The sequence below is a fragment of the Cyanistes caeruleus genome, chromosome 6 (genome assembly GCF_971803275.1).
Source record: "Cyanistes caeruleus chromosome 6, bCyaCae1.hap1.1, whole genome shotgun sequence".
NCBI lineage: Eukaryota > Metazoa > Chordata > Aves > Passeriformes > Paridae > Cyanistes > Cyanistes caeruleus.
In genome coordinates this window covers 9,953,775-9,967,926 of record NC_141706.1, presented here as the reverse complement: position 1 = coordinate 9,967,926, position 14,152 = coordinate 9,953,775, and the positions used below count along the sequence as shown (strand labels likewise).

General features: G+C 46.2%; 1 protein-coding gene across 14 annotated transcripts in view; it reads left to right on the top strand.

The window, feature by feature from the left end:
• Window positions 1–1,995: 1,995 nt before the first annotated feature.
• Window positions 1,996–14,152, top strand: part of ANO1 (anoctamin 1) — a 71,751-nt gene continuing 59,594 nt past the window's right edge. For 8 of the 14 annotated variants that reach the window (XM_086894972.1, XM_086894970.1, XM_086894971.1 and 5 more), the window contains exon 1: window positions 2,690–2,886. In XM_086894972.1, coding sequence (XP_086751098.1) covers window positions 2,829–2,886 — 58 coding nt within the window. In that variant the 5' untranslated portion in view covers window positions 2,690–2,828. Of the gene's footprint in view, window positions 2,259–2,409; window positions 2,490–2,689; window positions 2,887–14,152 lie in introns of those variants that run through there. The other 6 variants (XM_086894979.1, XM_086894975.1, XM_086894973.1 and 3 more) reach the window with 4 other exon arrangements.

The following is a 14,152-nucleotide window of genomic DNA, read 5'->3' as shown; positions in this document are numbered from 1 at the left end:
GTTTATCACAGGCTGAGGAAGAAAACTGGAGCTGGAGTCTGCTTCCTGTCATCACAGCAGCCTATTTTAGCTCGTGGGGCTCTTGAGGAGACAAATTGAGTTTCCTCTGTGCCTGTTGGAGCCTAAGCAGTCCCACAGTGCAGATCTGTCACCTCAGGTGAGTGGTCCAGCCCTTGTCAGCCCAATTTCAATGTCCATACACCCACACAGACAAGGGAATATTGACAGGTAGAAGGAATAGTGTGGGGAAACAGCGCAGGGGGGTGGAGGTCAGCTGGCTCTGTCCAGACTCATGGTTTCCCTGTTATCTTTATAGCAGCTTCCAACAATGGGCTTCTCCAGAGAAGCTAAAGGATCTGCCAGAGCTCATCTAGGGGTCTGGGATGGGAATTTGCTGTCCTGCCTCTCAGTACTAATGGGTGGAGCACAGGTTCCACACTGTGCTGAGATTTTTCCATTACCATTCAAATCTGGGCCATGTCAGCCTAGGACCTTCCAAAATAATACCAGGCAATTAATGTATTTCAATTTTCAAGACACAAAGATAAATTATTACTCATTAAGACTTAAACACCTCGAATGAGTCAGTAATAAAAGCTTTATTTTTTTTTTTTCAGGTATGAAGCTGGAATACACACCTAATTCTCAAAATCCAGCTTGTCAGACTAGAAGTTCCTAAAACCTGCTACAAAATGGTGTCATCAATCAGCTGATCTACCTCTGGCTGGATTTTCAATAGGGACCACCCCCAGAAAAGGTGGGACTTCAGTGATGAAGGCCCTGTGCATACATCCAGGCTGAACTCCCACACCAGCTCTATCTAGCAGATGCTCACAGACCTCATGGTCACGATAAGATGGGATACTGGAATCCAGCACAATTCCCAGATCCCTCTTTGTGTCTCACATTTGTAAAACAAATATATGTGTTGGTCCCATGCCCACATTTGGGTCTGTCGCAGATCTCTGTCCAAAATAAATTAATTATAGGCAAAGGGAAAACAGCACGTTCCCAAGTGCCTTTGATCTGGGGGTTAAGTGAGCTGGTGAGTGAGGCTTCGGTGCAACACAATCTACTCGCCCCTTCCCCCGCTAAAATTAAACCCAGTGATGTGCACTTTAAAAATAGTCCCATCCAAACTGTCCCCAAAACCAGCCCAAATGTTCAAATGGAACAAAAAAGATAGAAATGTAGCCTGAAACCATCCTGACTCAGGCCCTTCTGGGGCTTATATTCCATGAAGGGAAAGTCCATATGCATAAATTCCCCCATTTATGTATTTACCACACTGTGTTTTCTGCCACTCCTGTCAAATCCCCAAGCATCCCAGGAAAGATGCTTTTACAGTTTTCCAAAAAACAGCCCCATGGAGATACCTAAGCCATAACCCGCTACATTTTCAGTAGCAAGGGGGAATTCAGAGTGGAATTAGAATCATTATCTGTAGCCTGGGGGCAAGTGCCACCAGCAAGATGCTACGAAGCAGTCTCTGCAATTTCCCTGGATGCAAGGGGACCGGGAAGGGCCTGGGTACAGCAGGAGCACGGCAATGAGTGGAGCTTACAAATGTGGGACACTTGGGGGCTGCCTGCCAGAAGTTGGGAAGTCTGCAGAGCCTCTTTGCTTCTGGCAGAGCCCTTGCACACTCCCAACTGCATTTTTGAGGGTTAAGTGCTCGTCTGAGATTACAATAAAAAAGAGAGAGAAAACAGTCAGAGAGAATGGTGCAGATAAATCTGTGTCAGGTTTGCCTGAGTGGGTTTCTGCAGCACAGCACGGGCTCAGGCTGTAACTTTGGAGAAGACAAGGGAATCCCTGTGGGGCTTTGAAAAGGGGAATAGCCTGAAATCCTATTCAAACCCCTGTACAAATACTGTAGTCACGCAGTGGGAGGTGTAAAAAGCAAGTGCCAGCTATTTTACACCTCACCTTTCTAAAAAAAAAAAAAAAGTTTAAGAAATTATTCTTTGAGGGCTGGTGTTGATTGGTGTCTATGGTGACCTTCAGAGCATCCCTCCTGACCAGACCTGGGAGAAGAAGTTTTCCCGGGAGACGAGCTGCTCTGGCTGCCCCTGTGCCGGCGGGCTGAAGAACCTTATCCCTGCTCTCCCAGCTGGGAATCTCGTCACCTTTCCCACCGAGGCTGTGAGAAACACGGGGAGTGGCCAGCCTGCACTCTGGGCGAGGGGGAGCCACCCCGGGGCTTCGGCAGCAAACCCAGCCTCGGTTTTCCTTTTCACCTCGGGAAAAACGGGAAGGTGAGGCAGCTTCTGCAGGAAAACAACAACAAACCCCCCCCTCAAAACGAACCAACCCAAGAGCAAGGAAGCGGCGCGGGGGTTCCGCGGCGGGTGCGGGGCCGGGCGGCGGGCGCTCCCGCAGCGCAGGGCGCGCTGACCTTTCGCGGCCGCGCTGTCCCCGCCCGCAGCTGCCGCCGTCGCTCCGGCGCCGCCGCCCCGCGCCCAAGGTCAGCCCCGCCGCCAGCGCAGGTACGCGCGGGATGGCGCGGGGATTGCGCGGGGGCGGCCGGGCGGGGAGAGCCGCGGCGTCACCGGGGGAGGGAGGGAGGGAGGGAGAGCGGGGCAGGGCGGGAGGAGGGCCGGCTCCCCGCGGAGGGCCGCGCTCCGGCGGGCCGGGCCGGCCGCCGCCCGGCGCCCGTATTTAAAGTGTGCCCGGGGGCGGCGGGGCGCTGCGCGGAGCCGCTCCCGGAGCAGCGCGCCCGCCCCGGCAGCAGGGGGGGACGAGGGAGGAGGAGCGGCGGGAGGAGGGATCCTGGCAAGTTCACTTTGGTACCAAGTGGCAGGCGGGCTGCGGGGCTCGGACGGGCGATGGAGAAGGATGAGATCCACCTGCGCAGGTTGCCGGCCACCGCGCCCTGGGGACAGCGTAAGTGTCGGCCGCCGCCGCCGCTGGGGAAGGTGCGGGATGGGGCGCGCTCCTGCCCGGCCGGGGACGGGCTCGGCGGCCGCCCCGGGTGCCCCGATAAGGGATTTATTATTAGCGTTTCATCGACTATTTTTAAAAATCCAGAAATAATCGCCGCAGAGCACCGGTGAAATGAAATAGCTCCTCTCCCACCTCCCGCTTTCCCCTGCTCCCCCTCCGCCTCCTCCCCGAAGCGTAAAACAGTGTAAAGTCCTTTTAACCTATATTAATATCGTAATTAAAAGCTTGTGCAACCGCGGGAAGCCAATTAATTATGAAAAATTGCCGGAGTACGAAGTATATGTGGCAAATCTTTGAGCTGATGATTGCTGCTAATTCACACCGCGCTGCGAAAGACAAACTAAAAAAAAAACCAACTTACTAAATGAAATGGATCTTTCTGCGATTGTCAGTAATGTTTCTATAGGACCGACTAAATCGTGTATCTCACTATCATTAACTAATGTGTGCAGCAAAATGAATTATATATATTGGAAGGGTAAAATACTTGGCTGAGAAGTTGCAGAATGTTTGGAGCCAAAGAGCTGATCGTTTAAATGGTAGGGGGTGGGAATTTCCTTGGCTTCCCTCTGGAAGTAAATCACGGCTCAGTGTCTGTGTGCGTGCATGTGCACCCACATGTGCATTTATATAAAATCTGTGTATAGGAAACCTTCCTGCACACACACTGGGACACAGATTTTGCAAGCACTATTTACTGAATGCATTTTTTCTACCAGCTTGGAGACAATAAAACCAGAACCAAGATGCTAACCAGGAACATACTGGAACACTTCTGATTATCCGGCTCAATTGTATACAAATGAAGTAAATTTAGCATGGCACCATTTATAAATTCCATGCTTTACAATCAAAATTCCAAATCTAGCTGTTTGCAGCTAAGAATAGCGCGGGGAGCCCTTTTCTTTACTCCCTCTTTTTTGATTCCCACGAATACCGTTATCCTAGAGCCTGCTCATTAAATAGCCAAATATTTCACTGGAGTTCAGCCCATTTCTAGAAGAAATGCTGTTTACTCAGCAAACCTAGGCTGGCCAGAGCACTCAGAATTTAAACTTTTTCCTTAATGTCTGACACTAAACAGGTGGGCTTTATATCTAAGGAGCAGGGGACAGGGTTTCTGCATGACACTGGTTGTCCCACCTTAACTTCTTTCTGGAAATAAGGAGCTCCAGCTTTGCACAACTGCAGTGGAAGGCAAGTGGAGCATGGGAAGCTGAAGTGTTGTGGCAGTACATTAACAGAGATATCAGTAAGAGGACTAAATGATAAAATGGCACTGGAAACTACCATTACTCATGGGGCAGGTGGCAATTTATCACAAGGTAATCGCAGCGATAGGGTGGTGAGAGTCCTGAGAAATCGTTTGAGTGGCTTTTTATCTTTGAGACGCAGAGTCTTTAACAGTGACATTATTTAATTTACTGAATCACCCCTTAGCAGCACGAAAAGCTTCATTGATGAGTTCAAGGAGCAGTTTTGTTCTCGGCAGCATGTGTTTGTATTTCTGTTGATAACCTATTCAAAAGAGCTTGTTTGTGAAAGCTGTTTCTAAGACAAAACTCCTGTCTAAAGATATAGCAGCATTTGTGGTACAAATTTGCTTCATGACTTACTGGAGAGATGTGTGGAGACCTATCCTTGAAGTTTTTATACTCAGACCCTCCTGCAGACAGCAAACGAAACCTGCTTGTTACAAGGAGTTCGGAAAAAAATTGGGGAAAGTGAAAGGATGGAAGACAGCAAAACAGAAGGGAAGCTGTGCTCCCCTAAGCTCTGGGTAAATACTATCTGTTGCCTAAATCCAAGGTACTGTTTCAGTTATCACTACCAAGGAGAAAAGTGACCTCAGCACATTATTTTTGGCCCTGTCGGTGGCATGAAAGGACAGGTGTCCTGAGCTACATCTGTGCTCTGAGCAGCCAGGCACCACAGCTGATGCCTGCCAGCTTATTATGTGCCCACTCCTTCTCTGTGCCCTGGGGTAACTGAGTGCATCTAGTGAGGATGGGGTGAGGGACACAACTGGGGTGGGCTCTGGAGCAAGGGAGTGGCATGTTGGCTTCTGAAAGGACCATGGTCACATCCTGTCACTGCAGAGAAAAGCTTGGAGGCACCGGGACAAATGCCTGGGACTAAGTCCAGTTTTAGGAGTCAAGTCTTTACTACCTTTCAGCAGTCAAAAATCCCCTGAGTAAACATCTTCCCCCTTTGAAAACGAACTTAAATGCTGTCAGACCAGTGCCCCAAAAAATGAAATGTTTCTTTTCTTCTCTGATAGACTTTGTTCAACCCAGAGCTGGGAGTTCCAGCATGTCTCCATAGGTTTCTGGTGTGTACTGCCCAGGTCCTCCTGGTAGCACTGCAGCTCTTTCCACTAACAGTGAAAATGATGGAGCATATTAAGCTAATAATTAATCAGAGATGACAAGGGACTAATAACTGTATTGATTTAATTAGGACTTCTTTTCCAGCTCTGTAACTTGCAGTCATGCACATCATTAACTTAATATTTTAATTTGTTGTAATAATTTATTAATTCTTGAGCATGCACACTGCCAGGGAAGCCAGCAGCTCTGACTTTGTGCCGGACTGCAGACATGTGCCACGGGAAGCATTCCCTGTCCTGCCCCAGGCTGGCAGCAAACAAGGCAGCCTGGCAGTCACTGGGAACTCTGGCAGGGTGGTGGGGTGGTGGGAAACGGGACCTTGTGTAGTCAGGTGTGGTGGATGTCTTGGGGAGATGGTGCGGAGCTCCAGGGCCACACGCTGAGGTTGCAAGGGTGAGTGATGTGAATTATGGGGGGAAAGCAAAGTGCCAGAACAGAAAGCAGGCAGCAGAGTAACCCTGGGTATGGGTAGCAGTGTTTGCTGGCATCAGGAAGAGAAAAAATATCCCTTTTGACTCGAATTGCACCCTTTGGGTTGTGGCAGTTTTGAGAATAGGAAATGCTTGGGGACATGCTGTGGTTGGAAAATAAGGTTCACTTTTAATTAGGAACACTTTGGGAAGAGGAAGAAGGGAAGGGGCTGTGACAGGCATGAAAAGCTTGAGGACTTTACTGTGTAAAAGGCTGATGAATGATGTCAAGTTTGGCCCCACCTCCCATTTTACTTGACACTAACTGGGGCACGTTTAGCATCTTACTCAGCTGGGGCCTGAGCGAGATCTCTTGGGATGCACCCCTGACCAGAAACCTCTCCAGCAGGAGTGAGCTGTTCTCACTGAGATCATAGTGCTGAAGAGGTGCTTGTACACTGTACAGCATGGCCTATGACTCCTGGGGAAAGAGATCCCCTTAGCCCCCACACAGAGCAGGCATCCTGCTCCCTGTTGTCCAGGTACTCGCGAATCTTTGCCCTGTGCCCTCGGAAGGCTGATCCCTCTGCTGTATCCTCATTTGCCATAGAGGGCAGTCAGCACAGGGATGAGATCTGGGAAAGCCAAAGGCACTGAGCAGGCTCCAGAGGAAAGCCTGTCCAAAGTCCTTGGCAGTGTCCTCGGGCAAGATGATTGGGAATTTGAAGTATTTATGCTATCAAAACTATCAAAACATGCATTTCATATAGAATTGTCGGGCCACTGCATGGGTGCAGCCCTGGTCCAGTGAGTTCCAGGAACGGAAGTCACCACTTTCCTCATTTCTTGTCAATGTTTTCAGGGGTTCTGAGAAAGCCCTTGTTTTATTACACAAGCCAAGTTAGCAACAGTGGGATGAAAGAGTTCTGTATGATTTCAGAGACTGCAGAAGGTGTTCAGCTGGTGTGGGGTTATTCACCTCCCCACTTCACCCGTGTTTGCAGCCAAACTGGAGACTTGCAGTTCTGTCATAGGTACAAATCCCAAGGGGAGGGGGTTTCACAAATGACAAATTTTCAGGGGTTGGCAGCTTTGCTGGGGCCCTGTCACGGGGTTATTTTCAGTGGTGCTAAGTCATCTTGTGCCAGCTGTTAGATCTGAGCAATGCCACTAACACTGTGCCACTTTGTTCCGGTGCTTTGAAGAGCACAGAGATAGTGGTGTCTCCATTGTTCCTGCGAGGTAATTTATGGTAAATGTGGGCCTTTTAGCAACAACCTCAATGTCTGGCTGGCTCGGGAGGTTTGGAATGCACAGGAAGCAGAGCTCCTCTGCTGGCCTGCATTAGTCACCACAGCTGCTTCCTAGGCGAGCCCACATGGCCTCCCGGGAAATAGACTCTTATTTATTTGGTTTAGCCTGTGATTTGTATCCCTCATCCCTCTATTTCTGAAAGTAGTACTACATCCTGGTGGGAGGGCCAGCCCTTCTCCCTGCCCCCTAACCTTCCTGCATCCTTTAGACTTTTCTCTGCAGCAGCTGACCCGTGTCCCCGCTCCGTCCTCGCCTCGCCTTTGTTCCGTGCCTTTGTGCTGCTCCGTGTGTTGTGTTCCAGCTTCCTTTGCTCTTTCCAGTGGCTTGTCCCTGTCTCTCCTCTGTGGCTGGCACACATGCCAGTGTTTGCTGTCTTCTTCAGACTCCCACAGTTCACATTTTTTGAACCTTCTACTGGCAGTCTGTCCTTCCAGCCATTACGGGAACTATTTCCAGCTTTGAACTGATGGAAAGATAGCGGTAACATCAGACCCAGTGCCATTCCTCTTTAATATCTTTGCCTGCTTACCTTATCTACATATCTGATTTGTTCTTGGCAGCCCTCTATCTGTGGAAGGACCTGGATTCTTATTCCTATCAGTGGTATATTAATAATGTATATAATTACTGAGATGGCCTTTCAGACTGTGGCTCTGAAAGGCAGAACGTTTTCTTTTTTAAAACTGACACAGACACCTATGACTCTTTCCACACAACTGTGGTAAGTGCTCCAAGGGAGTTTTAAAACCTGAGCTCTGTTATGAAAAGCATAAGTGGTTTACATGCATTAACTGCTCTTTTCATATCCTATAAATTATTGAACTTCTATCATGACGTCAGTGACACATAACAATCTGAGTTATGTATTCCTGGCTCCCAGTCCTGCTGGTTTACCTCTCCCTCTACTTGTATCCCGATGAGTACATACTAAAACAAGAAAAATCTGTTTCCTAAACACGTTGCAAAATATTTGGTGCCCCTTGTACATCTTCATTGACGTCAGCTGATATCCTACTTGCAGAGCAATGTGCAGTAGGGATCGGTGTGTTCATAACTATGGTTTACTAAGAGAAAATGTGTCCAGGGAGAGAGAAATATGTTTCACAGCCTTTAATTAGTAAAAAAGGGAAAAGTCTAGAAACTAAATTACATTTTCAGAGCAGATTCAGGACACATTGTTAAAAATTGAATAGGAAAAGTGAGCAGATAGTGACTTCAGTGACATCATGGGGGTAAAAGTAATGAACTCTGAATACATTTTAAAACTGTACTTTTCAACATGATACTGTAGGAATTAAGAAGTGGAAAGGGAGACAAGGTGGAAGTTTCAGGACTAAGCATCATTCAGAGTTCCAGGGTTTTTACTACTTTGAAGTAAGGATGATGACAGACAGTTGTCCAGAACAGCATTAACAGTCAGAGAAAAACCTCTTGTGTATTTGTGTCTGGCCATTTGCACTATGGCATCTTGGCTGCCCACGCACCACAAGACATATCAATGAGTGTGCCTTGCAATTCTTCCCAGATTTTGGAAGGCAAAGATTCAAAATGTGGTGTGACTTCATGCTTGTGGTATGACTGCCCAGAAAAAAAAATATCTTCTGTGGGCCACAAGGGATGGAAGCTTTTATGCAAATCCTGTTAAATTCATCACGAGTGTGGCATGGCACTGTTGGAAAAGGTTTTCCACTGTTGGATTGGTGCTGTTTTGGCAAACCAGCAAGAGGATGGGAAGCAAGGGGTGTGTGGGTATTCTGAATTCACTCAGTGTTTGTGAGTTGAGCATCCAGCTCCAGATCTAATCACTTCTTTAGTTTTGATTTGCATTGGCACAGTCACAGAATCCCAGTGTGGTTTGGGTTGGAAAGGGCCTTAAATATCATCTTGTGATGATCCTGCCATGGGCAGAGACATCTTCCACTATCCCAGGTTGCTCCAAGCCCTGTCCAGCCTGGGTTTGGACACTTCCAGGGATGGGGCAGCCACAGCTTCTCTGGGAACCTGTGCCAGGGCTTCACCACCCTCACAAAGAACAATTCCTTCCAATGTCCCATCTCAACCTGCCCTCCCTGTTTGAAACCATTCCCCCTTGTCCTGTCACTCCAGGCCCTTGTCCAAAGTCCCTCTCCAGCTCTCCTGGAGCCTCTTTAGATAGTGAAAGGGGATCCTAAGCCTTCTCTTCTCCAGGCTGGCTCCATAGATGGCTTCAGCCCTTGGGACATCTCCATGGCCTCCTCTGGATTCGCTCCAGCATGTCCACATCCTTTCCATGTTTGGGCCCCAGAACTGGATGCAGTGCTCCAGAGCAGAGGGCAGAATACTCTCCCTCACCCTGCTTACCACACTGGTTTTGTGGCACCCCAGAACATTTGTGGCTTTTTGGGCTGCCAGCACACCTTGACAGCTCAACTTGAGCTTATCTTCAGCCAGCAACCCCGAGTCCTCCTCCTCAGGGCTACTCTCAACTCATTCTCTGCGTCTGGGGATTGCCCCAGCCGAGGTGCAGGACCTTGGTCTGTCCATCTGGAGAAGGCAATCTGGACCTTTGGATGTTTTCCCTGGTGTTTGATCTGGTGTGGACAGTAGTTTGAGATGTACCAGCTGGTGCCATGGTGCATCTGGAGGGAGGAACCTTCTGTATGACCACTGGAAGGGGGAGACCAAGCAGCTGTAGCCTGTGTGGTGAAAGCACCCTTTCCTACTAGTGGAAACTACTCCATTATTGTCTGTATCCTGTGTTCCTGGCATGGAGTCTGGGACTGGTCTAAAGAAGGCAAATGCTTCTCTGTGAGTAGTCTGAATGCTGGTATGTGGTCAGCAAACCCCATCCAAATGCTTGTATCTCGCTGAAAACTTTTGGATGTTCTTCTGATGAATGGCAAGAGCAAGTTTCTAAAAATAAATTAATGGTTTTCCCTCTTTACTTCCTGTGACTTAATATACTTTATTTATCTATATAGCTACTAGTCATCATCATTCTTCAGCTCACAAGAGTATAAACAGAAATGAGCCTGAGTCACAAAGTAAGGATGTGGAGCCAGGATTTTTCCAGGATTTTCGCCAGGTGTAGGAGTTGCAGCTCCGGGGTCAGTGAGGGAAAGGGTTGTGCCTCAGCGGTCTCACACATGACATGGTCAGCACAGAGGGGAAAGCTGCTTTCTGCACCTGCCTCCAATGTGGTAAGGCCTTGCAGCTCTGTGTGAAGAGTTAAAATATCATTAAAAATGTAATTCTTAAGGTTAGTTTATCACTAAAGTAATAAAAGTGACATTCCAGTCAATTCTTCCTCTCACACTATCCCTAAGGTTCATCAGACCAACATCCAAAGCAACACTTACTTTCTTTTAATCAGCTCAAATAATGTATTTTCACAAATTTAATTTCCTAGGGCATACAGTCAGTTCATCATGCTGGTGCCCCAAACCAACTATAAATTTGAATCAAACAGATCTGAAAACAAATGACTGTTATCAGGAATTTTAGGTAGAAGTCTCCCTTGGGTGATTGCCTGCTGAAATTTAAGGCTGCTTCTGCAAAGCAGTTGCAGGAGATGCTGTAATTTTGCTCACTCCTTAAAAAGGGCAAGTAGTCTAAGATAAAACATGCTGAACACCATTTCCTTTGCCATGATCTATCTTGGGAATACCTCTCATAGTGGCAAACAGAGGACTGAAGAGTGAGTGTCCACATACTCCATTTTTTTTAAAATCAGCATAACTGATTGTACAGAGGGTGTGACTTGAGTAATCCTTAACTTTCATTTCAAGGTTTCTGGGGTTTTGCATATCAGCACTGTACTAGCAGGGCTGTGTTTGCAGGCTCCCACAATTTGTCTTTTAGGGTATAACATTAACATCGACAGGGACATAGATTGGAAATGTTATTTCATCTTTACATCTTTATTGCTGTCAATAATCCATTTGCCAGAAAGCTGAGGCCAGCTAAAGGCATAAGAGAGCAGCTTGAGGTGTGCTGCCAGGGTACTCTTCCTGTGCTACAGATTTCAAATTCAGTCATTCTGGAGAAATATTTGACTTCATGTGCCCTGGGGTGTTAAATGATGTTTGGGCTCTTTGAATAGAAACAGATTCTGTTTCTGAACAATTGTACTCAAGGATACACAGGAGATCTTCCTTTAATTCCCAGATTAAGAGGCTGAACACCAAAATTATCTCCCAGCCCTTTTGTATATGCTATAGAAGGTATTTCTGTATCCACAGATTTTAGAGGACTTTTTAGGAAATTTTAGGGAGTCATCATGAGAGCCCATCACTCCATTTGTCCTGCATTCATGTTGCAGAACTTCCGGCATATGACAAGAATGATTATGTTGAATTTTTGGGTTTGACGGGCAACAGAGAGCAAGAACTGTCATTTTAGTTCACTCGAAATGGATTCAGCTGAGAGAAGAGAACTCTTATCCGGGGTAAGACCTTGTGCACTGTGTAGGTGAGGAAGAAGCAGAGTGGTCTGTGTCTGCCCCAGATTACACAGGGTAAAACTGTTCTTGGTGCTACTTAGAACTGGAGTTTGAGCTATCAGGCCATGCTTATTCACCTTGCTGCTTACTTTGTAGCGGGCTGAGGAGTGCCATCACACTGTAAATAGCTTATTTTGTAAATTTGCAGCTGATGGTTTTCATTTGAGAATGAATCTGCTCTCTCAAACACACCAAAAATAATGACAAGGCATTGGCTGCAAGAGAAATTGTTCTCACCAGTACCTTTCTTTCAGTGCCATAGTGACTTTTCTTTTGTGTGTTGTGATAAAGTATTTTTGATTAATCTTAACCATTTAAGCCCATCTAACATTATAAATGAATAGTTGGATAATGAAAACCAGAGACCATCTCTTAATTATCAGAGGAAGAGCAGAAGCAGGTTTTGGTTTAGATTTTAAACATCGTTACATACCAGAGGCATAGAAATCAAATCTATGCCTTTTAAAACTAATAGTTTCTAAATGGCAGATGAAATAATTTAATTTTTAAAGCTTCTCTTTGTAGCATCTTGCTAAGAAGCTCTCGATTAAAAGAACCAGATGATCATTTCTAAAACAAGATCATTGTTGTCTTGATAATATAAATTTTAAAAAAGCTTTTCTTTTTCTCTCTCTTCAGTACATTTTCTTAGAATATCTCCTGGGGGCCGTGTCCTGCAATTCCCTGTGCCCTCTGGCCTTCATCCAGAGAAGCACTTAAGTATACAAATAGCCCTGGTTTTGGTGGCAAGTGGGCAGCTGAGCAGGAGACCCTCCAGTGTGTCCCAACAGCTTCCATGCCTCTGTGTCCAAGGGAAATCTGCAGCAGCTTCCCACCCTCCACAGTGTTTCCTCCACCTGACACGAGCAGCATTTAACAACACAGCCCTGCCCCTTTATTCACACATCTGTGTAAGGGGTTTTAAGGATTATTTAGTTGAAGTGGAAGATCTCTGCCTTTCAGAGAGCTTCTCATGAGCTCTGCTCCAGTGGAGGCTTTGCCATCCAGTTTGGAAGCAATGTCTAATGGTAGCTGAGGATTTCAGCACCTGCCCAGTCACAGCACTAAATCTTTAAAGCAAAACCAAGTTGAAGCAGTTCTTGGGAGCTTGTGATTGATCTCAGTCCAGCAATTACTCAGTATTGACTGACTTGAGCGGGTTTTCCATCAGGAGCAGAGTTGTTTGCGGGAAGTTTCATGTTTTTCCCATGGCAAATAAACTCAGGGACCCTATAAACATATTTCAACCTCAGTGTTAACAATCTGATGTTAAAAAAAAAAAAAAGAAAGCTTTTAGATCCCATGGATTGTATGTGTGTAGTCATTAATATGGTAAATAGGAAAATAAATACTTTTCATGACCAGATTATTACAGGGGAGTGTCTTTCCTCTGCAGTATGGTATTGCTGTCAGACCGAAACAGGGAGCTAATTCCAGCTTTCACCCTTGTTTGAGTGCTATTTCTGTTTCTTTGCACCACATTTTTCTTAACACTGCTTTCTTTGTTACTTTTAAAAAAATTAATTTTTAAGATTCAAAGGAAGAAGAAAAGAGGATATTGCAGAAACCAAGACCAAACTGGGTAGATCAAATGTTTCAGCTATCCACAGGCAGGAAATCTGAGCTCCTCTGTAACCTGAATGAGTCTTGGAGCAGCCCTGTTATTTTTATATATTTATTTCCCTGTTTGACTGTTCTGCCTGCTTTTCCCACATTATCATCAAAGTGGCCCCAGAAGGGACAGTTGTGAAACACAAACTATCTGTGAGCAGAGGAACAAAACCAGAGCTTTTGTTAAGCTTGGTTTTAGCAAAAACAAACAGCTTTAATTGCTACAAGTGTTTGCAAATGTTGCTGTTCTCTTCTAAGTGTGTTTTAATATGGGAGGGAAAATGGGGAAAGGCTAGAAGAGATGTTGGTAGCAGCTCCATCTCATCGAAACTTTGACTGCGCCAGTGATGGTGGTTTCTCCCTCTTCCTACCCTGTGCCCTGGCCAGACTGCAGATAGGTTTGCAGCACTGAAGGAAAAAATAGTTCCTTTCCCTGGTTCACATGAACTGCTTTGAACTGGAACAGATGTGGATGTACAGAACTGTCTGCTCACAACGACTGTTCCATTTATAACCATGGGTTTTCTATTCAGGTCTCTTTATCATTTTAACTTATTTTCTGTTTCCATGTCCTTTTCCACAATAAAATATTCTTAACTAAATGGGTTTTCAGCTCACATCCAAAGCCTTTGCCAGTACTATCTATTCCTTGCTTGAACTTACAGTGCCAGCATTATTGATCAGTGACTTTTTGCTGATAGTGGTGCCCAGTGGAGGCAAGGTGGAATTGGGGATTTGTGGGATTTGTGAGTTGTGAAGGCTTGTGGGATTTGTAAGATGGGGTTCAGAATATCAGTTTATTCCCAAATCAGGGCAAAAATCAGGAGTCTGATGGCGTTAAAATTTTGCAAGAGGTGTTTGTAATATCCAGCTTCCAAATGGCATTTCTGTTGATTTTCTCCTTTGTTGAACTGTGTTTGACTCTGGTGTAGAAAATAAATTTGTGTGCAGCCCAGACCAGAATGGTTCCAGTGACTACAGATAAGAGATTTGCAATCAAC